Source organism: Mizuhopecten yessoensis, unplaced genomic scaffold (genome assembly GCF_002113885.1).
Source record: "Mizuhopecten yessoensis strain PY_sf001 unplaced genomic scaffold, ASM211388v2 scaffold8361, whole genome shotgun sequence".
NCBI classification, from domain to species: domain Eukaryota; kingdom Metazoa; phylum Mollusca; class Bivalvia; order Pectinida; family Pectinidae; genus Mizuhopecten; species Mizuhopecten yessoensis.
The window spans coordinates 1,629,129-1,650,687 of NW_018407509.1; the positions used below are offsets into that span (position 1 = coordinate 1,629,129).

Here is a 21,559-nt window from a genome sequence, read left to right on the forward strand (position 1 = left end):
TTTTTTTTATATCATAGTTCTTATTATTGTAAGAGAAAATGTTTTAATAAAATGTACAGTGTTTTTATTTCCTCCAAAACTGTATTAAATACTGCTGTCAGTAAATGTGATCAAAGATTAAAACAGCATTTTTAAGTGAGCTATTCTTCATTAAAAACGACAAATCCGGATTTTCATTCCCCTTTCCGGTTTGTACTTTACACAATCCAAGATGGCGACCATCACTAACTGAATACACACGCTATTTCAGCGGTGTCAAATGCAATCATATGTGAGTAAATTAATTTATAATAGATGTAATAAGTGTTTGTTTTGTTAATACAACAGTAGGTTCCTCAATTAATCACCCATTGACCATGCTAAAAGGATCCGGTGGTAATTGCTTTAGGCTANAGGAGAACCCTGCCTATATATATATATATCATAAAGTGACTGACTAGAGTACAAGCTGACCGACTATAATACAGTGTGACTAACTTTAACTAATATCAGGGAAATCCGTTTCGGTGATTATCGTTTTGTTCTTTGCTGGCATTTGAATTAGAAATATAACTTGATTCTTTATGTGAGATACATATATGTTGCCCACAACATCTATCAAAGAGAAACTCTAGCTTATACATACTTGAGGGGGCCTCCCTTTTCCTTGGCCGGCGGAGGCGGTGAGGTCATGACCTCTGTGACCTGTTTGACTGGTGCTTTGGCAGGTGTTATGAGCTTCACTTGCATGGACTGACCTGTTGGTGGACACAACAGTTGTAGATTTTAGCATACTTACTACATTTTCCCTTTTCATGTGTTTTCCCCCTGTCAATCGTATTTCCATACTTCTAGTTTTACAGACATTTTATTGATAATGTGCCATATCAAAGCGCAAAACAATGTTAGATATATAAGGGAGGTAATTCTGAATTCTTATTAATATTATATATATAAAAAAAAAATGGCTTAAAAAACTGCATCATTTTACCTGTATGATTATCATATGATTCTAATAACAATTATATTTTGAACTCCGTAATAACAAAATCAGCAGTATGAGAAAGTGGCCATCGGTGCATTAGGACATCCAATCTTGATCTAGTGTTATATATAGTTGGATATCATGTGCATTTATTGTTAAGGTCTAGCTCTACAACGATTTACCTCCAAGAAAAATGTGAAACTGATATGTAAATGAACCGTTCATTTACGTAACAACATGATTACAAAAATTACACCATTGCCACTGGTTGTGTTACTGACCATCCAGCTCTCTGTTGTGGTATTTCTGGGCGGCCTTAAGAGCATCCTCCCTCTGGACGTACACAACCTCGGCCGTACCGGGCTTGACCAGTCGTGCTCGCTTCATCGGACCAATGGCACCAAACAGCTCCTATAGTTAAAAAGAAGATTAGTGGTAACGTGTAGTGTTACTACATGTACTACAATCAACTATATTTGTGAAATCGGTGAATAACCTGAGTTAAATTTGTGTCAACAATCCCAGTATTCATCTTAAAAATTTAACAGATTTTATCATTGTTCTTTCATCCAAGCAGACTTCATCAAAGTTAAAATTGAACTTGATTTGTAAACAACATTTGTGAAACAAGCAGTATCAAATCATATTAATCCTTGTTGTTGGCCTGGATGGTAGTGTACAGGAAGTTTTGTTGTGGAAGGAGCCCGTAGTTGGGCAGGTGACCCGGACACATTTTCAAGTCCGATCAGGGATTCCAACCCCTGACATTTTGGTGGAAGGTAATGTGCACTATCCTCTGCACCACCCAGAAAACTTTTATTTAAGTTCTTTCACCTCAAAATAGGTACAACTAGATCACTGACAGGTCAGTAATATAAAGGCCCTGCCATATATGTCTAGTGATGGGCAATCAGTTTAAAATCAGAATCGATAATCGGTTTGTAATTGAAAGTAGTAAACGGATCAATGATCAACTGCATAATCGGTCCATATTTTTATTGGACTGAATACCCAAACAAAGTGAGAACACTACCATAACATCAATAGACAGAGTTGTTAACTATACACTAGGTTTCACTCTGTTATAATGAATGGATTTCAAGTAATTTTTGTGCATTTTTTATCAATCATATAATAAAAGTCATAAGAATGTATGACTTTCAATACATTTTTTACATTCAAAACATTAACACTTTGAATTCAATGAAGAACCGATTATATCGATAATGGAATTTGTAATCAGCCCATCACTACATATGTCTGACCTTGACTTTAGAAACATTTTAAATCCCATGTTGAACATCTACATATATCACAGCATATCACTGTCAAATTCCCAAAAGATTACGGTAGACTTTTGGATTCTGTAATAAAGACTGTATTCACATCACTTTCTCACGTTCTATTTTTAGTAACAGTGACCTTAACCTCAACCTTAAAAAAACGTTTAAACCCCTATTGCATATCTAGGTACCACAGTGTATCACCATGTTGAATTTCATTTTTTTCTTAGTCTTTTGGATTCTAAGATCATCTCTGGAAATATACGTGAGGAAGGACAGACAGACACTGTGTCACACCGTGATAACTACTCGTATAGGACACATGGATCTCTGATGTTGGACCCTAAATATTCCTATTAACCTAATACCCTATAACTTTGGTGTAGTTTTTTTTTTCTTCTGTTTTATTTTTCTTCTTATTTCTGACAGGTACTTGTAAAACAAAGAAACCGCTAATGGCGATATGGCCGGATTGTTACAGTACATTTAAAGCATCACATGTACAGTGATAGGCATCCTTTAAGATTCATAAGCCATGCAAGTTTAGTTGATGTACAACAACTAGTTACTTAGTAACTGACCATAACAAATCTTCTTAACCTGGTCACTGAAGCGAAAAATGTAGGTCAGAACCAGCATGTGAAGCGTCACATGTGGTAAGCATCCTTAGATACATAAGCCATGCAAGTTTACGACTAATATGTTGGTGTAGGACAAGTAGGTACTTGGTAAGTGACCTAAACCAATCTTTTTAACCATAGAGCAGATGGGGCCTGACCTCAACCAATCTTCTTAACCTGGTCAGTCAAGCGGAAAATGTAGGTCAGAAGCAGCATCCAAAGCATCGCATGTTATTAGCATCCTTAGATACATGAGCCATGCAAGTTTAGCTGATGTGGGATAATTAATAACTTGGAAACTGAGCTAAACCATTCTACTTAACCTTAGTTCAGACAGACGGACAGTCAGACAGACGGACGGGCAGGAATCGCCGACCTATAAGCCCTGATTGTGTTGCAATCCAGCCAAATAGTAGAATATTTTTCTATAATTGTTTAGGGTTTTGTGTCCTGGCGATAGCTAGGGTCATACAGAGAAGGTGCCCAGGGATGATAGAGATACTATTAAAGTGCCATCTGACCAGCTCACTGAAACGTCAAAGCCTGGAGACCGAATGACTACACTCCACCTGGTCATAATTATACTGAAAATGGTCTCAAGCTCCGCAACTCTTCAGATAACCTTCTATCTAACAATTAACCTTAAGCTTAAAACATTTGTCAACAGTGTCATCAAGACTGTTTCTCCATTGTACTTACAATGATGTCGTCTTGGGAGACAATTACATGCAGGTTTGAGATCAGGATTCTGTGACCTTGGAGTGGACTTAGTACCATGTCGGGATCTTCCTCCTGAAATGAACATTAAAATACACAGTTACATGTATATACAACATACATTACCTTACACAGTTAATGTTGTATGCTACCTTACACATTATACCTGTGATTTGTGTTACAGTTAAGGGTGTATGCTACCTTACATATTATACCGGCTGTGATTTGTGTTAACCCTTTCACCCCTAGGTAACTTTAGTCGACTCTACCGTACATTGATCTGGATGAGTCCATTATGGTCTACAGTGGTGAAAGGGTTAAGAGTTCAGGGTGTATGCTACCTTACACAGTATACCTGTGATTTGTGTTAAGAGTTAAGGGTGTATGCTAACTTACACATTATACCTGTGATTTGTGTTAGAGTTAAGGGTGTATGCTACCTTATACATTATACCCGTGATTTGTGTTAGAGTTAAGGGTGTATGCTACCTTACACATTATACCTGTGATTTATATTAGTGTTTTCTCCCTTAAATGTTACCTCCCCTTTACTTTATTTTGGATATACCAGTATCTAACAGTAGTCATATTTAGCCAGGGAACTACTACATGCTGATGTGGTAGGTAAGTTTGGTTAGAGTGACTGTATTGTGATCAGAAATCCAAGGTTAAAATTGCACTGTTAATCTTAAAATACTTTTCTTTCTGTGTATTCTACCTTTACTGATTTTTTTTCTCCACAATAGTCATGAAAGATATGATTTCTCTTCAGGAATTATTCATTAATGCTATTGTAACGTAGGAAGAGAAGTTTTCAATTCATAATTAGAGTTTTTGGCAGTGGTACAGAGATCCTTACACTGTAGGCCAACAAACCTTTCCTGGTAAACAAATTTCAAATGATGTCAGAGCAAAATATGCAGAACCTCATGTAAACTTGATCAATAAAATCTTCAACTACATATACACAACTGCATCCTCGATACTCCAGGGATTGTGTAACGCTCAACGTGTCAGCTTGAGGATGAGAAAAGAAGACCAATTTGATCCTTTGATGTACACCAAAAGATTCTCACGGTCGCATAGCAGTAAAGTTGACAAGTCAACTTGAAGTCGGGTGTTGCTTCTCTGTGGTCTTCAAAGGACAGGTATCATCAGCCTTAGCAATTAGTCAGTTTGTTTTACCCGAGAACATATCAAATAGCTAGCCGTGTGCCTGCAATATTGCTATGACATATATTCCAGGGGTGCAGAGAGCGAACGTGAGCATAACCCGTTGAGTATCGAGGATAACACCACTGATGAATTTACATACCTCTTCTACTACAACTGGTGCAGGAGCTGGTTTCATCACTTTTGTTTGCTTGACAACTTTGGGGGCAGATCGCGATACAGCTGTGATAGGTCGTGTCTGTTTTGCCGGTGGAGCTGCACTGCCGAGACGTAATTGTTTACCAGTCATCAGCGACATTGTATCTCTGACGGCTTTCCGTTTAATGGCTGTTGGTGGTGATATTGGTGTCGGAGGTACTGTTCTTTCACCACCAAACGTAATCTTGTTCATTTGAAATTTCTGTTGTGGGTATCTGGTAAATTGAGCGTGACCCTGTGGCATTTTCACTGTCAATGTTTTCTCACTAGGATAGCCACTAACAAGCGCCCACGGGTCTTCTTCCTCCTCCTGGCCGTATGTAAGGGCCTGACTGTACATGGGCTGTGAGCGTGGGTGGGCCTGGAACATTTCGTTTTGGAGTTGTATCACTGGCCCTCTCACACTTGGCTAAAAATAATAATAAAACTCAGAAAACCAATTTCAAAATGACCAAATCCTGAATCAAGTGGGTTTTCTTTTTTTCTTTTTGTTGTTACAAATGGATGCCACAGACCCAGGGATGGGACCAGAACTGTTGTTTGTAGAGGATGCAGTTAAGGTGCTACATATAATTGCATATGCAAGTTAGTTAGAAAAAAAAATCCCCAGAGAAAGTGTATACTTGTAGTGCTATATAGCTATTGGTGGTAAAAAAATGTGTGATTGGCTATCGTGCCCGGCAAAACGATAATTTAAAGAGTATGTTTATTGTAAAGATATTTGGGGGCCATTTTGTGGATGAAATTGGTTCCATTCCCAATGGATAATAGAGTATTTTTTTACCAAAATCATTTAAAATTTAAAAAAAATAGGTATAATCTGGAAAATTCTAAATTTTGTTGACTGCAACACAGTTTTTCTAATTCAAAAGCAAAAAGGTCCCATTCCCAAAATAGAGATGGAAAAACAGATTTTTAAGTCAGTTTCATCACAGGATGTTTTTTTCAAGGCTGAGACTTGACAAGTTTGCTATGTAGTTGGTAATACCTGCTGGTTGTTGATTGTCTTGGTGAAGAGAGGACCGTTTGTAGACTCAGAATACTGTGAGCCATGTAGAGTGCGGGTGACGAGAACGCTGTCACCGGAAATCTGTACGCCAGTCTGGTTCCCAGGCACCTAGTATCAACATAAAACAGAGAACAACATTAAGGTCTAAATACTGACGGACTATTTCTGGTTTCATCTTCGGAAAATTTCAGCATATTATTTTTTATTATACATGTACAAGTAATATATATACATGTATATGCAACAGATTAAATTATTTTGCAAGGGTTCGAACCTGCAACCTCTGGTTTAATAGTCAGAGGCTCTACCAAATGATTGATTGGTAAGAGAAATTCTCCCTTGCCGAGTTGGTAGAAAAGTGGCTTGTATTTTTTTACCAGGGTGAAATTAAGAACAAGGATTTTGAATTTAACCAAAGTTTGTCTCAAACTAGCGAAAAAACTTAAGGGAATGACGTCAAAAAATAGGGTCATTAGGGAAACCAGAAACATACAACTGATTTTGTTTCCCGCCTGACTACTGGTACATTTACAGCAAAAATAGAAAAATTCAGATGCATTTGTGACCTGCAGAATGTTCAGGTCTTTAAAAATTTCACTAAAATGTACCGATAATAAGATCACTGGAATATTTCTCATTTTGACTCGAGCTTGAGGATTTCCAGCGACATGTAATTGGATTATATAATTAACAAGGGTCTTCTTAAAAAAAATATATAGGCTTTATCCATTATCATTTTAGCCCAATTTCAAAGCTATATGGATACCTACCTTTCTTGTAATCTGGAAATTTCCTGACATAACATCCTGATTCACCTAAAATATAGAAAAAAATGCTAGCAAATGCTCTTGGCTTACAATACAATTCTAAAATTCATCATAAATGTTTACCTGGAAAAATTCACCAAGTGAAATACTCACTCTGCACCAAGCAATCCATATTATACCAGTTGAGTTTTGGTTATGCCCTTTCCGTTGGAAATAATTCATTTTGTCATTATTAAAACTGAATATGAATTTATGAAATGAACGAAAAAGGCTGAATTTTATAAATTGCCTTGAACATACACAGTAAAAAAAAAGGCTCTATTCGAAATTGCTTGAAAATTTGAAATTAAAAAAACACCAAAAAGACTGAACACCAAATTGCCGTGGAAGTTTCACAGTATACACCATGCATTTTCACTTACTGTTCGGAAAAGATTGCTAGAAGAGGATTGAACAGCACCAACACCAGTTCCGTTGCCTGGAGGCATGATTTGTTTCGCTTTCTTTCTAGCTAGGATCATGGCCCTTGCATCCGACCCTTTATTAGATTGTCCTTTGTTTACCATGCCACCTCTGTTACCTTTCAAATTAATAATTTTCGTTCTAGCATCACTGAGTTTGGCCTTGGCAGCCAGTTTACTTCTAGCATCCAATGGTCTCTTTTTCTTTGCAATTGTGTCTCTGGCATCAAAGTTATTATTTACTGTCACTGATAAGGGTTTGGTGGCTTCAATAAATTGTCCTTGGTTTTGGTTTCTCTGTGTTTTTGATGTGAATATTCCACCACGCTGCTGGAGTCCTCCTCGACCCATACCTCTGCCACGCCCTCCTCCCTGACCACGGCCACGCCCTCCTCCCTGACCTCTGCCACGCCCTCCTCTCTGACCACGACCACCTCCCTGGCCTCTAACTGCCAGTGCATTGGGATTACTATAAATAGAATAGAAAATTTAGCTATATAATTGATAAGAGGTAAATTAGTATGATTTTATTTAGATATAATGGATTGTAAAGAATTTGATATCACATTTCAATCTGTGTATAGTATGTTATGTCTCGTATGCACACGAGAAATCTTATTGCAAAGCTGTCAAACCTCTTCTCATTAGGAAGGAGATTCCTTCATTATGATTGAAATTTACCAATCACCCTCAAAACTCCCTCATTCAAGTCCAAACTCACACAAACTCAAAATCTACATCCTGTGGTCAGATGATCTCCTAGTTACTGCAGGGTGTGTGTAATAATCATAACAAGTGTGTCTGAATCAAATTAATGTTTTTTGGACTTATTTTGATACATAAAATGGGAAAGATAAATTGACCGAAACAGTTTCAGTCGTGTTTCATGCTATTTCTCCCTCATTGGAAATAGTGTGGAATGAGGGAGATCTCCCTCATTGGAGGTTTCAGAGGTTGCCGCTTATGTTATTGTTTGATGAGTAATGCAATAATCTGGGGGGAAAATACAGATTTATTTTAAATTCATGTTCATGCACACTCCAGGGGTTTATCAGTGAACTTTTTAGGTCTGTTTAAAGGATCTATGCTCAACCCAAAAAGGGTGCGATTTTTCTTTATGCCCATATAAACTTCCCAATCAGGAAACCTGAAAGAAATGAATGCAAAAAAATACATAAACCAGTCCAGTTTCGCTACATTCCACCCTTCTAGGTTGCCACGGAAGCTGTGATCACTAACATGCAGTCATTTGTACTGTATGCAATCAATCTTTTACACTATTCCCCCCTTTTTCAAACACCAACCCAGGTTCTTTGACTCCCTGCCAAGGGTTCTCCTACCTTAGACAGGGAGGGTCAATGGCACCAATTTGTAGTAGGACAAGAACAGTGATAAAGATAGTACCGTCACTGGGGCTCGTACCTGTGACCCTCGTCTCTCCAGCCTGATGCTCTACCGCTGAGCTAAATGGAAATTCCCTACAGCTAACGCTGATAAAGCAACCTAATTAATCTACATCTTGTACAAATGGAACATCTGACCATTAATTATATAATATAACAGGCAACAGACTGGAATGTTGAAGCCTGCACTTAAATGGTGTCTGACAAATAAACCTCAGTATGATCTGCAAGTCACAGCACGGATTATATTAACCAATTGTCAATTTGTGTGAAAAATAACGTGTTTTCAATTATTCACCTAGATTTCTATTTCTTTCTTCCAACGTTACAATAATTAAAGGAACTCCCTATGAATTTCGAAAACGTTCATTACTCGTTTTTCGTATCTAGGTTCGAAATATCACCCTTTTCTCACATGGACTGATCTATTTTAACTTTTTGTCTAACGTCTAGTTCTTTGGCGTGTGTTTTTTCCTCTTTGCCTGAATTCTGTTATATTTGTAGCTGATTAGGCCAACATTTCAAACATTTTTTTACTATGATCACCTGTGTTTCTCTCAGTCTCTGTGAGATAAACTTCCAGATATTGTTAAAATTAGCTTTATTTAGGACCCGAATATTCGCGTCCATGATAGTACCTGATTTGAACTTGAAAATTGACGCTGTGGTCGCCGATATAATCTTCTAACGACACGTCCATGATGTCAAACGTGGGATGCAGAAACAACACAAGCCAGGCAGTAATTTTTCAACTTCCTGTGTGAACGTAAAATGTTTACGCCTCTGTATCAGTACAGTTCCGGGTGCGATAACTCCGTATTCTTTAGACGAACAGGTTCTCCCCATGCTGTCAGGTAGGCCTATATTATATACGAAATTGTGATAATTTCATGATGATGTCAGCAACATCTCAGCGTTTTCTTAGTAGTTTTCCTAGGTAACAACCGTAATTGTGAAATCAACTCGATAACAACGAAAAAACACATGGCCAAAATATAATCAGACGAAATCAGATAAAAGGAAAATGCGTGTGTAGATTGAGCTTTATACTTATAGCTGTAAAGACCTATAATAGGAACCTAGCTCTATTGACCTATCTGAAATAGGTCTTTTGAGCTATTTTCAAGTGATTTTCTTTTTTAAGGAAAACGGAACAAAGTCGCATTTAAAAGAAGATTTTATCATTAGGTTCATAACAAAAGACATTAAATATAAGTAATCTTTTTAAAAAATAATGATGTAAAGAAATCCGAAATTTTACATTTATGAAAAATGAAAATAAACACCTAACTGTATGCTTTTTGTGGTTAACCTTATTGTTTTATGCGACTTTGCTTTAATTTAATGAATTTTGAAATCTGAGAAAATATAGCTCAATACAGCTATAATTTATAGGTGTATATAGCTATATAGGTCTTTATAGCTATATAGCTCAATCGGCAGAGTGTACTGGACCTGATACTAGCCTCATCAGAGTGTCAAGACAATACACCTATAAAAATAGGTGATTTGGCAGGCGAAGCTAGTACCTGTGCATGTAATGTAATAAAGTCAAAGTGTGTTCTGCAAACACAATTATGATAATTTAATTTAGACCTACCTTTTATATTTCGCTTAAGTATTTTTCAATATAATGTTGGAGCTCTTTATACAAAGGATTCAAAATAATTAAATATACTTTGTATATATTCTACACCAATGGGAACTGCAGTTTGACTGCTTTTGACTTTTAATAGAAAGGTATATATTCAACTGCACAGTAAAACCTCATTATATTGTCACGGATCTTAAATCTAATTCCGTGATATATATTCCATATGCCTCTCCTTTGATTATGCCAATATATGTTAAGGTCGATAGTCCCCTTTATACGGTCCTTTTTATGTGTAGTAGGATGAGGAATAGTGATAAAGATGGTGCCGTCGCAGAGGCTCGAAACCGCGACCTTTGGCTCTCCAATCCGATGCTCTACCTCTGAGCTAAAAGGAAATTCCCTACAGCTGACACTTGTAAGGCAACCTAATCAATGCACTTCTTTTACTCTATTCCCCCTTTTCTCAATCACAAACCCAGGTTCTTTGACTCCCCGCCAAGGGCGGTTCTCCTACTTGGGAACGGGGAGGGTCAAAGACACCAATTTGTAGTAGGATGAGGAATAGTTATAAAGATAGTGCCGTCAAAGGGGCTCGAACCCGCAACTCTTAGCTCTCCAGCCCGATGCTCTACCGCTGAACTAAAAGGAAATACAGCTGACGCTTGTAAGGCAACCTAATCAATGCACTTCTCTTACATTTGTCTTTTTACATTGCCAAATACTTGCTGCCACAGTATTTGAATTTCTGGGACTTATTTGATCTATCCGTTTTAACAAACAAATCTTTTTTGTTTATTTTTAATGATAATATTTTGATGATTAAGTCGGATTAACTGTCCAAATTAAATCAGAAGTCTTTTTTATCAATTCATGACAGAAAACAGTATCTTGTAGATCACTATTGTAAATCTGTTGCTATTCATAAACAACTCTAGTCCAAACAGTCAAACTGTTTGGAATGTGATAAGAAAATGCAAGTAGCCACCCAGGACAAATAATAGCAATGTTACAAATACATTTTACTGTGAGTATAAGTGACATTTTAAGCCAGATGTGACTTTACATGTAGTTTTATTGGTTATAATTTGTCTCGTCATTGACTTTGGTTGATTTTTGTTCCAGAATTATAAATATCTGATCCAAGATGAGTGGTAACTCTGGAAAGAGGGGTAAGAAGCGGCCGAAGTCCTACTACCTGAAATGTTCCCAACAGAACAAGCGTAAGGTTAACAGACTAGAGGTGGACATCCGTGGGTTCTTACTCACTTGTAACAGTCACGAGAAGGATGCGGTCCGCGAGGCGTACAGCCTTCTCAACGAGTACGCTGACCAGATCTACGGCCCAGAGGAGGTGAGGCTAAACGGTAGTAAAGTGACCAGCAGGGGGAATGATTGCATGGTCCCTGCAGCCATTATCTTCTGTAATCATCAGGGGGGTACAATCTTATATCTACAAACATACAATATGAGTACTAGATATCAAGCAGATTTTTATTGGTTTATAAATTCATGTTTAAAGTTAGGATCCTGTTGGCAGATTTTGAAAAATTCTGCTACTCCTAGTAATGACTAAGACCTATATATGTGTGGCAGATTTTAATTGTACATAGGATTACAATCGCCTTCTAGCTACGCACGCGATAGAGGGAAATTCCCTTTAGATCAGTGGTAGAGCATCTGACTTAAGGAAGTCTGGGATTGCAGGTTTGATCCCCGGTGGAAGCACATTACTCTCTTCCTGTTACACAATTTCGTAATAAATATTGAAAATTTTCAGTATCCACAACATAAAATTTACTAGGTTCATGTACCTGCAGGGCTAGTAGAATTATACACAAGAATTTAGAAAATTGCACTTGGCCCACCTATGATTTTTTTTTCTAGAAAATACTTTTTCGTTTTCATTAGCCCAAACATACATCTTATATTACTACCCATGGATGTATAGACTGGGGGAATTGTACTCGCCTGTTGGATCTGTTTCATTTAAAGAGTGGAACAACAACAAAGTACACCAGGTGCACTTTTATGGCAGTAGGTTTTATATATATAGTTACCTCCCCTTAATTTGTTTTGGCTATAAATGTAGTTGAACTTGGTGAGGGATCTATCTCTGATCAGGCCTAGATAGCTCTGTTGGGTAGGGTGACTGTATTACACTGATAAATGAAATGACTTTGTTTTAGTTTTCCTGATATGTATTATAATTGAAAATAGAAGTTCAAATCATATTTTTATAAGCTTACATAGATCTGCCACAACATTGTTTAGTTGTATGTACATGTTGATCTGAAATGAGAAATAAATCACATTGTCTCAGGCACCCAGACCTTACAAAAACTAGGTCAATTTGTAGCTGGGTTCTCTAGTGGGTGTGGTATGTGGGGGTAGACACATGGTGTCAGAAACTATTTGTAGTGCCTCTATAATAGCTTACAGGGTTGGGTATTCATTATTGCATATATGATTACAACATTAAAAACAAAACTCAGTGGAAGAATTTTCTTAATTTTGCAGCACAATGATCCATCATTCTGTAAGGTGTCTTTATAACAGTAATAAGTGTAAATAGCGCCCCGGCCTCCCCCACATTGGAATGTTTATAAAGTTTGAATTCTTCGGTGATAACAATAATTGAAGTGGCGCAACGTTTTGTATCAAAACTCACTTTTTATTATCCTAATAAGCACCCCACTTTAAGTCAGTTTTCTCATTTAAAGCACTGGGCACTTGTTTGGTGAATATGGTATTAAATGTTCTTTTGTAATGAGTTTTTTATTGACTGTAATTTGCACAGGTGTCAAAGGAGGAGACGGACACTGCAGATGGTGGGCCTGAGGTGAGCAGTGAAGAAGACGAGGAGGAAGAAGACATCGCAGCAGCCCTTCAGAAGGAGGTCAAGGCCATAAAGACAACCATCTCGTCTTCAAACAGACGCTTCCAGAGTGTACAAACTAAGGCCCACAACTGTCTATTCATCAAGACTTCACTGGATGACCCTTGTCATCTGGCCCATACAATCTTCACAGACCTGGCAAAAACTCGCATACAGAAGTCACGATACGCTCTACGATTTCTTCCAATCGCTGGTACGTGTAAGGCATATGAAAAAGACGTTAAAGAATTGGCGGAGAAGCTTCTTGTCAAAGAGTTTCAAACGCCGTTTGGTGTGGGTTTGAAATACTCGGTAGTTTTCAAATCTAGAAACAACAGCAATAAAAACCTTGCTAGGACAAGTGCTCAAACAATCATAGGACAGGTTATAAAAACTCTCAATCCGCTACACAGTGTTAATTTCGACAATCCGGACGTTGTGGTCATTGTCGAGGTGATAGGAAATGTATGTTGTTTGGGGACTGCACGTGACTTTATCAAGTTCCGGAAATACAACCTCGTCGAAGTGGTACGATCACCAGTAGAAACTAAAGACAACAAAAAAGATGCGGACGTTGAAAAATCTTCATTGAAACAAGAGGCAGCTAGCAGTACTTGTAAAGATGTTCCCACCGATGAAGATGGCAATGCTGTCGACAGCAACTGTAAAAATGATGTCACTGTTGACAGCTGTAACCTTACCGACAGCAACTGTAAAAATGATGTCACTGTTGACAGTTGTAACCTTACTGACAGCAACTGTAAAGATGATGTAACCGTTGACAGCTGTAACCTTACCGACAGCAACTGTAAAGATGATGTAACCGTTGACAGCTGTAATCTTATCGGCAGCAACTGTAAAGACGAAGAAATCACCGATGGTAGCTGCGATCTTGGTGACAGCAGCGGTAAAGATAAGACTGAAAATGAAAGCAATATTGTTGCAGAAAAGAGTAATGTGGATGATGCTGAAAAAGTCTAAAAAGAACGCATGTGTTATTCAATATATCTTTTGGTGACCTAAAACCGAAAATAAAAAAATGAATGAAATTACTTTTCTTTTTGTGTATGCATTCCGATAAAGCTCATTATATAACAAAATCTAGTAAAACAAAGGCCTTAATTGCCCACATGGAATTTATTTTCAATATGTACTCAGGGTTGGGCAATACCCCAGAGGCACGCACGCTAGTGTTAACTAGAACACTGACAGGTCAGTAAGGGTCCCATCTTGTGGCAATATATCCCCCATAATCATCAAGAAGCAATCTGCCCATATAGCTGAGCTTGTCGTTTGACATTTGGACTTCAAAAAGAATCGCAAGGAAGCAAAATATACATTTACATGTACTATGATGTGAGTCTTGTTTCCTTCCACCTCCATATTTGCTGGGCAACAGAAATGTAAATACCTGTGCAAAACTCATTTGTTAGCTTTGATTTGTTTTATTTCACCTTAAATACCTCCTCCATCAAGAGCCAGGGTCAAACTCAGAGATCCACATGTCTTTAACCTTTGGATGCAAATTACCTTGACCTTTCACCCAATGACCCTGATCTTTGGTCAGTTGATTTATTCTTTAATTCCGACCAACTTTGCTTCATAATATCCTAACAAAATGTTCATCAGTGAAAAATACAAAACTTGACCTTGACCATTTGGACCCGTAACCTGGACCTTAGGTCAGTTGACTCCGTGTTAAGTTCTAAACGACTTTGCTTCATAATAACATAATAAAAATGTTCATCAATACAAAGATAAAATATTTGACATTGACCCAGTGACGTCGACCTTAAGTCACTTGACTCCTTGTTAAATTCCGACCAATTTGCTTCATAATGTGATAACAAAATGTTCATCAGTGAAAAGATGCTAAATTTCACCTTGACCTTTGACCCAGTGACCTTGACCTTTGGTCAATTGACTCCTTGTTTAATTCTGACTAATATTTCTTCATAACGTCATAACAAATGTTCATCAGGGAAAAAAAAAAAAAAATTAACCTTGACCTTTGATCAAATGACCTTGACCTTGGGTCAGTTGACTCCTTGTTTAATTCTGACCAACATTGCTTCATAGTATAATAACAAATGTTCATAAATGAAAATATACAACCTTTGACCCAGTGATCTTGACCTTTGGTCAGTTGACTCTTTGTTTAATTCAGAACAACTTTGCTTCACAATGTCATAAAATGCTTATTAGTGAAAAGGAACAAAATTTGACATTGACCTTTGACCCCTTTACCTCCGACACGATGACTTTGACCTTTTGGTCAGTAGACTCTTTGAATAATTCTGATCAACTTTCCTTCATCATGTCATAACAAAACTTGACCTTGACCTTTGACCTTGAATTTTTACCTCAGTGTGTCTCTTTGTTTAAAGTGTTCCCTGAACGCTAATAGAAATGAATATATTATTATTCTATATGATCTAAAAACAAAAATGTCGAAAACCGCATAAAAATCGGTCATCCCAATACCGAGAAATTGAGGTGCAAACTGTACGATTTCACCTGTCCTTCTACTACTAATTAGCATAATTGCAACTCGCGGTGAATTGGCCCCCGTCGGATGTGACGTCACAAGTTGTAGCGGTCACCATCGAAGGAATAGGCGATATCGAGAACAGCCATGGTCAAAACAACGTCAGATTGCGAATTAATATTTGTTTTAATTTTGAGGAATCAGTTTATGCTGAAGATAACATTATGTAGATGGTATCCAGTCATATAAAATTTGCCAGAATTTCCAGACAGTGAGTTTAATTGAAACCAAACTGACGACTCTGGATAGGGTAACATAGACTGGTAGCATTGCATGTCCTGATGCTGAACACTGATGAGATTTTTTTCAAATGAACGAGTTTGAGGGAAATTTAACAGAAATAGTCTCAATGCTGTCGATCAAAGATATTTCTTAAGTTTATCTGGAAAGTCAGTTTGTGACCAACACAGAGACGTATACATGTATACTTTAAATGGCTCTGCTCTACAGTGAGAACTTATCAATCATGTCGTCATTGAACAGCACCACTTCGTGACCAGTTTCTGTGCCGGAATATTTATATTGCAAAGTTATGTACTGTGGTACCTCTACTTTACAAAAATACGGAAATATATCATTGAAAAATGTTTACAAAATTACTTGTCACTATTTTTAGTATCACCGTTTAATGACAAATCGACATGTTGTCTTCCACAGCAAAATACAGACAGTTACACATTGAATTGTATACAATACAGTACCTATGTATGCGATGCTAAATCAGATAACGGACTTATATAATCTAATTCCGTTATTAAATTTATCTCGAAAATATAATTGAATTATGAGATTCAAGCATTTTTGTTTCTCCCTATACATGTAGCATACACAAATTATAATTTAACATCTTGGTTAAATAATGAAAATCATCTCGATCCACTCCTTTAGCATACGTAGGTGTGAAATGTGTGTACAGGTAAATAACACTAAACATACACCCCTGTGCCCAATGGTGACAACAGGAGGCCCAAGACACACCTGTATACACGTGCTCAGGTATATATGACATCAAAGGGATGTCAGCAGGTGGGCAAGAGGGTACCTGAAGTTATAGGATGTAGATTGCAATTGGTGTATATTATGTGTCTTCCAATTTTCAATTTAACAACAATGTCCTCAGGCGAGATAACGGGGAAATGTATAAGCAGAGACGTATATAATACTACAAGGACCAATTTCAAGAAAAATATGAATTAATGAAATGCGTTAGTACTATCACAGAGTCACATTATATGCAAATCAAAATCAGTACAACTGCACTCGACAGATGAAAGTCAGAAACGAGGCAAATAATGCTGGACCAGGCTAAGCACATACTATATCTGATCAAGTGGTTTATTGATAAATTACTAATCTTTGTGAGGTTCTCTCTCTGCAATATTCTTAGAAGTGGTGTGTCTATTTCTTACTATGTGCCAAATTCCTTGGATTGCATAAAGAATAAAATTATTTCAAGTTTTCTGACTGGGAGTAAAAAAAGAACCACGGGTTGCTTCTCAATTTGAGTATAAATTATTGTACCGGTGCATTTTTTGTCAATTCCAATCGTATATCTACATATTGTAAAGAAAGGGTTGCGGTGCGCCTACTTTAATTTGACTCAATTTATAATCAACTGTTTTGTGTTGTATATAGGTGTTCATCAAATTTTCTAAAGATAAATTTAATAATAACAATCAAATTCGTGGAAATTATATCCCCCGCTTGCAGGACATATTGTAGGATAACATTATTGAGGTTAGGTTTAAACATGTGAGTATCGTGCTGTTGAGACATAATGTATAGCTTGAAACTTGAAGAAGAAAAAAAGCCCAATACCTCATTGATTATCCTTAAATATGCACAAATCACATCGGTTGGCAAAGTTAGCATGAGTCGGTTGTGAATACGGAATTTGGTTGAAACATCTGAACAATATCTACAGCAATTATCACACGAAAACCAAAGAGTGCCCGAGATGGGTGGAAAGACAGAGGAACACAAACATTGTTATCAAGTTTGAAGGAATTTGGCTAATATTGCTAGAGTTATTAAGCGGAAACAGAAGATATTGACGTTTTTCGTGATTCAATGGGCAATAACTCCGCCAAATAAAAAGTGGTCATCACACTTGGCAGAGCCCTTAAGGCATTTAACTCTGTGACCAAGTTTGAAGAAAATCGGTTAACATTTATTTTAGTTATTGCACGGAAACGAAGCGTGACAGACAAACAGACAGGCATACGGGCAAACCCAAATTAATACCCCCCGTTTCGGTGAAAGCGGGGGATAAAAAGTATATTATTTACAGTTCCTAGATAAACAAATTATATAAAAAAAATACATTTCCATTTAGATATTATACAACACACCGTTTGCCTCCTCAGGAGGAACTCATTTTATCATTAGAATTGTAAAAGAAAAACTTTTGTGTATGTAGTCTTTAAATATTATTTACACAAGTAAGTGACGACGGAATATATCATGAAAGTAGCTAAAAACCTCACATATCGAACGCACGATCGCAGCTTCCCGCTATATTCCTAAAGGGCTGTTTTGAAAGTGTTGAACTTGTGACGTCACAGATGTGGGCTACCTATATCGAGGCGATCGCCGCTGAGCCAAAGGCGTGTTTTTCAGATAAATCACAATATCTCGGAAACGGAGTCAACTACGACGTTCGCACTTTCTTAGTCTTTTATTATATAATATGAAGTATTTTCATAGCTTGATATAGCAAAACGTTTAGGGTACACTTTGATTCCGACCAACTTTGCTTCATAATGTCATAATATGCTCATTAGTGAAAAGCTAAAAGTTTGTTGACCTTGACATTTGACCCAGTGACATTGAACTCTGACCCGATGACTTTGACCTTTGGTCAGTTGACTCCTTGTTCTGATCAACTTTGCTTCAACATGTCATTACAAAATGTTCATCAGTGAAAAGATGCAAAATTTGACCTTGACCTTTGAACCTTATGACCTTGACATTTGACCTTTGACAAAATTTGTGGACGGACGGGAAGACAGACGGACAAACAGACAGAGTGATTACTATAGGGAACCCGTATCTCCGATATGGGGCCCAAATTAATTCATTTCTTCATACACATCCGTTTATGGTTATAGTTTGGTGTTCTTTACTGTTATGATCTGGGGAGCAAGTCTTCAGGGGCATGGCTAAACCGTGGGGCCAATGGTGATAGCATGAACTTTTACCATATGTTTAACAGGGCTTTTATAAGACCTTTGAGCATGTGTTTTTGACTCCTCTAAATGGGCTTTGACTCTTGGAATTCAAATGGCAGGTCTACATGTACTTGACGTATGTTCGGACTCCCCAAAATTTAAAGAGAAAATCTTCTGAACTTGCTGAATGTCAAGTTCTGTTTTAAATTGATATCCTTATTAAGTTTTTTGTAAAGTTCCTACGTCACAGCGTCAATAATTAAGGACATAGAGTTCTTGGAAAATTTGCTATTTTCCTACTAAAATTTAAATTGATCTTTTTTTATGTATTATTTAATTCTATTTTCTAAAGCACCTTATTTAGTCTTGATATTTGGTCTGCCACTAGCCTAAATGCTGTACGACAGACTTTATTATAAAGAAATTATCTTCAATATTCAAGATGGCCACTATGCCATCTCATTGGCCAATTTTCACTGTTGCATCTCTTGGCGCCGAGCACCGTAAGATCTTCTTTAGTTCTACGTCAGTTTAATCTTTTCCCTTCATTTCTCCTTTAGCATCTGTTGGATTGATAGTCTTATAAACAGTAACTAAATCTTGTAGTATCTTTTGACGAAAATGTCATTCAGATGAATTGAGAGTTTTCTTTCAAAATGAGTTCACTGTATCGGTCCCAAAATCTAACATGCATAACTATGAATAGTGGGAAATCATCATATGGAATTTGAGAGAAAGACATGTCAAGCACTTCTTGAGAAATAGGATAACAAACTTGAACTGTCAAAATCCTAGATGGCTAATTAGCAGCCATCTTGTTTTCTCAAATTTGTGCACAAACATACACGACTATGGACCATGGGGGAACCTTCATATGAAATTTGGGAAAAGACCTGTCAAGTACTTCTTGAGAATTAGGGATAACAAACTGGTTATGTCGAAATCAAAGATGACTGTCTTGCAATCACCGTGATTTTTTCCCATCAGTCCCAAAAACGAAACATGCAGAACTATGGACCACTATGGAGAACCCACATATGAAATTATAGAAATGACCGTTCAATACTTTTTTGAGAAATACAGATAACAATAATTATTTATGGACGAAGGGTAATTTTATCAGCCCACCATCTTCAGATGGTGGGCTTTTTGAAGATGGTGGGCTTTGAAGATGGTGGGCTTAAACTGAAATTGTACACCCACGGTCTGGATATTCTTTAGAAATAGTAAAATATGTTCATTTTATTAATTTTCATGTGTAAAAAAAGCATAACAGAGTAACAAGAAACAAAATGGAATAGGGTAGCTACACAAATCCTCTCTGTAGATATTTAGACAGTGCCTATTTTAGGCTCAATGCCCCAATAAACCATAAAAAATAAGTGACAACAAAACCATAATTTGAAGTTAAAATGTATAAAACTTGAGCTAAATCTGAACAAAGGAAAGATTTAAATGGACATCCTTGAAGAAATATAAGGAGAATAAGACCAGGTGTTCCTGAAGGGTAAGCGCCTGCTTCATTTACAACCGCAATGTAAATCTTGGTCAAATCAGAGCAATGTCTCGTTCTGTCCTCGCATCGAAAACTCGGATAGTGACAACAAATTTCCAAGGAACACTAATGAGCAAAATCTAATACATCGACCTTCATATAACACAAAAAAATGGCATATTTCCCTGTGAGATCCTGATGGCAACCATAAAACTTGTCTATCGTCTTCATCAACCCTGTGTTGCAAGTTTGTCGGTCAACAATCGATATCAATCACGTAAGCCATAATATTCGGAGCAAGTTCTTGCACAACTGCGACATGTTATATTGTAACACCGCAAGTAGGGGAAGCAGGGATGTTACTATCAAGAAAGAGAAAGTTCAAGGATAAGAAAGTCGAAATCATCTCGCGAATCGTACAACTTAGTAGTAAATCGTCTCTGTTGGCCATGTGTTAAGTAAAGATCTCCGCAGAGAGTTATAATTGTTAGGATTTTGATACGAAAGAAAAGAGTATCAAAAAATTGTAATTATAACTTAAAATCGGTAATAAAAAACGGAAAATATGAACAAATAAAATTATCTACAGCTATAAACCAAAATCTAAGACATGCTTAAAGGAGAATAAGACCAGGTGCTTCGAAAGAGTAAGCGCTCTCTTCTTTAATGACGGCAACTGACATTTTAACCTCGGTCAAATAACCAATGTTATATATTTACAGAGTTAATGCCCTTTGTGTGTTGTCGGGCGGAATATGTATCTATGTTTGGTGGTTTTGTCGTTACTTTTAATTAATACCCAGTGAATCTTCAGTACAAAAATAAAAATATGAAAAAAATACATTCATAAATAAATGAAATATTAGGTTTACCTGGAAGTTTAGATCTAGTTAACGTTAAATGACATGAAAAAAGAAACACGAATGTCGGTCAACAGCTCAAGTCAGGGGGGAAATAGACTACACATTTATTTAATACTCAAACCATTAATGATATTAGCATGTAGATATTAACATAATCCCAACTCATATATATATATACACCGCAGCTAATCTATCTAATTATAACTAATTAGGTTATTTAATACATTATGAACTGCACTTGTGTCCTTTTATTTCTATTCGTTCCGTAAGTCTGGTGTATCAGCGTACTGGCGTACCGTCGTGAATTAGGGTATCCCCGGCCGTCGTGTATTAGCTAGGGTACCCCGGGCCGGGCCGTTCCGGCTTTTTACCTTAATGATACCGTATACTCCTTGGGAGACCGTAAACTACGATCCGTA

General features: G+C 37.1%; 2 protein-coding genes across 4 annotated transcripts in view; one reads left to right on the plus strand and one right to left on the minus strand.

The window, feature by feature from the left end:
• LOC110455666 overlaps positions 1-9,348 on the minus strand; it is a 12,273-nt gene extending 2,925 nt beyond the window's left edge. Inside the window, exons 1-8 of the mRNA XM_021505924.1 lie at positions 9,234-9,348; positions 7,154-7,661; positions 6,735-6,779; positions 5,944-6,072; positions 4,900-5,364; positions 3,567-3,659; positions 1,246-1,375; positions 626-737 (exon numbers count right to left, since the gene is read on the minus strand). Of these exons, the coding sequence (XP_021361599.1) occupies positions 626-737; positions 1,246-1,375; positions 3,567-3,659; positions 4,900-5,364; positions 5,944-6,072; positions 6,735-6,779; positions 7,154-7,661; positions 9,234-9,295 (1,544 nt within the window). The 5' untranslated portion in view covers positions 9,296-9,348. The remainder of the gene's footprint in view (positions 1-625; positions 738-1,245; positions 1,376-3,566; positions 3,660-4,899; positions 5,365-5,943; positions 6,073-6,734; positions 6,780-7,153; positions 7,662-9,233) is intronic.
• On the plus strand, positions 60-14,113 carry LOC110455667 (THUMP domain-containing protein 1-like). Of its 3 annotated transcripts, XM_021505926.1 has the most exons (4): positions 9,426-9,449; positions 10,486-10,604; positions 11,312-11,540; positions 12,987-14,113. In XM_021505926.1, exons 3-4 carry the CDS (start codon positions 11,334-11,336, stop codon positions 14,043-14,045), a joined length of 1,266 nt encoding a protein of 421 aa, XP_021361601.1. In that variant the 5' UTR covers positions 9,426-9,449; positions 10,486-10,604; positions 11,312-11,333; the 3' UTR covers positions 14,046-14,113. The 3 variants fall into 3 exon arrangements, with proteins under 3 accessions (XP_021361602.1, XP_021361600.1, XP_021361601.1); XM_021505927.1 differs by lacking the exons at positions 9,426-9,449; positions 10,486-10,604 and adding an exon at positions 60-271; XM_021505925.1 differs by lacking the exon at positions 10,486-10,604 and having other exon boundaries at positions 9,376-9,449.
• Positions 14,114-21,559: the final 7,446 nt, after the last annotated feature.

What these genes read in the sequence shown, in the direction of transcription:
- LOC110455667 (XM_021505927.1), top strand. Translation starts at nt 11,334, where the DNA reads ATGAGTGGTAACTCTGGAAAGAGGGGTAAGAAGCGGCCGAAGTCCTAC. An exon ending in AGATCTACGGCCCAGAGGAG is followed by an intron (nt 11,541 to 12,986) that starts GTGAGGCTAAAC and finishes TAATTTGCACAG; the next exon opens with GTGTCAAAGGAGGAGACGGA.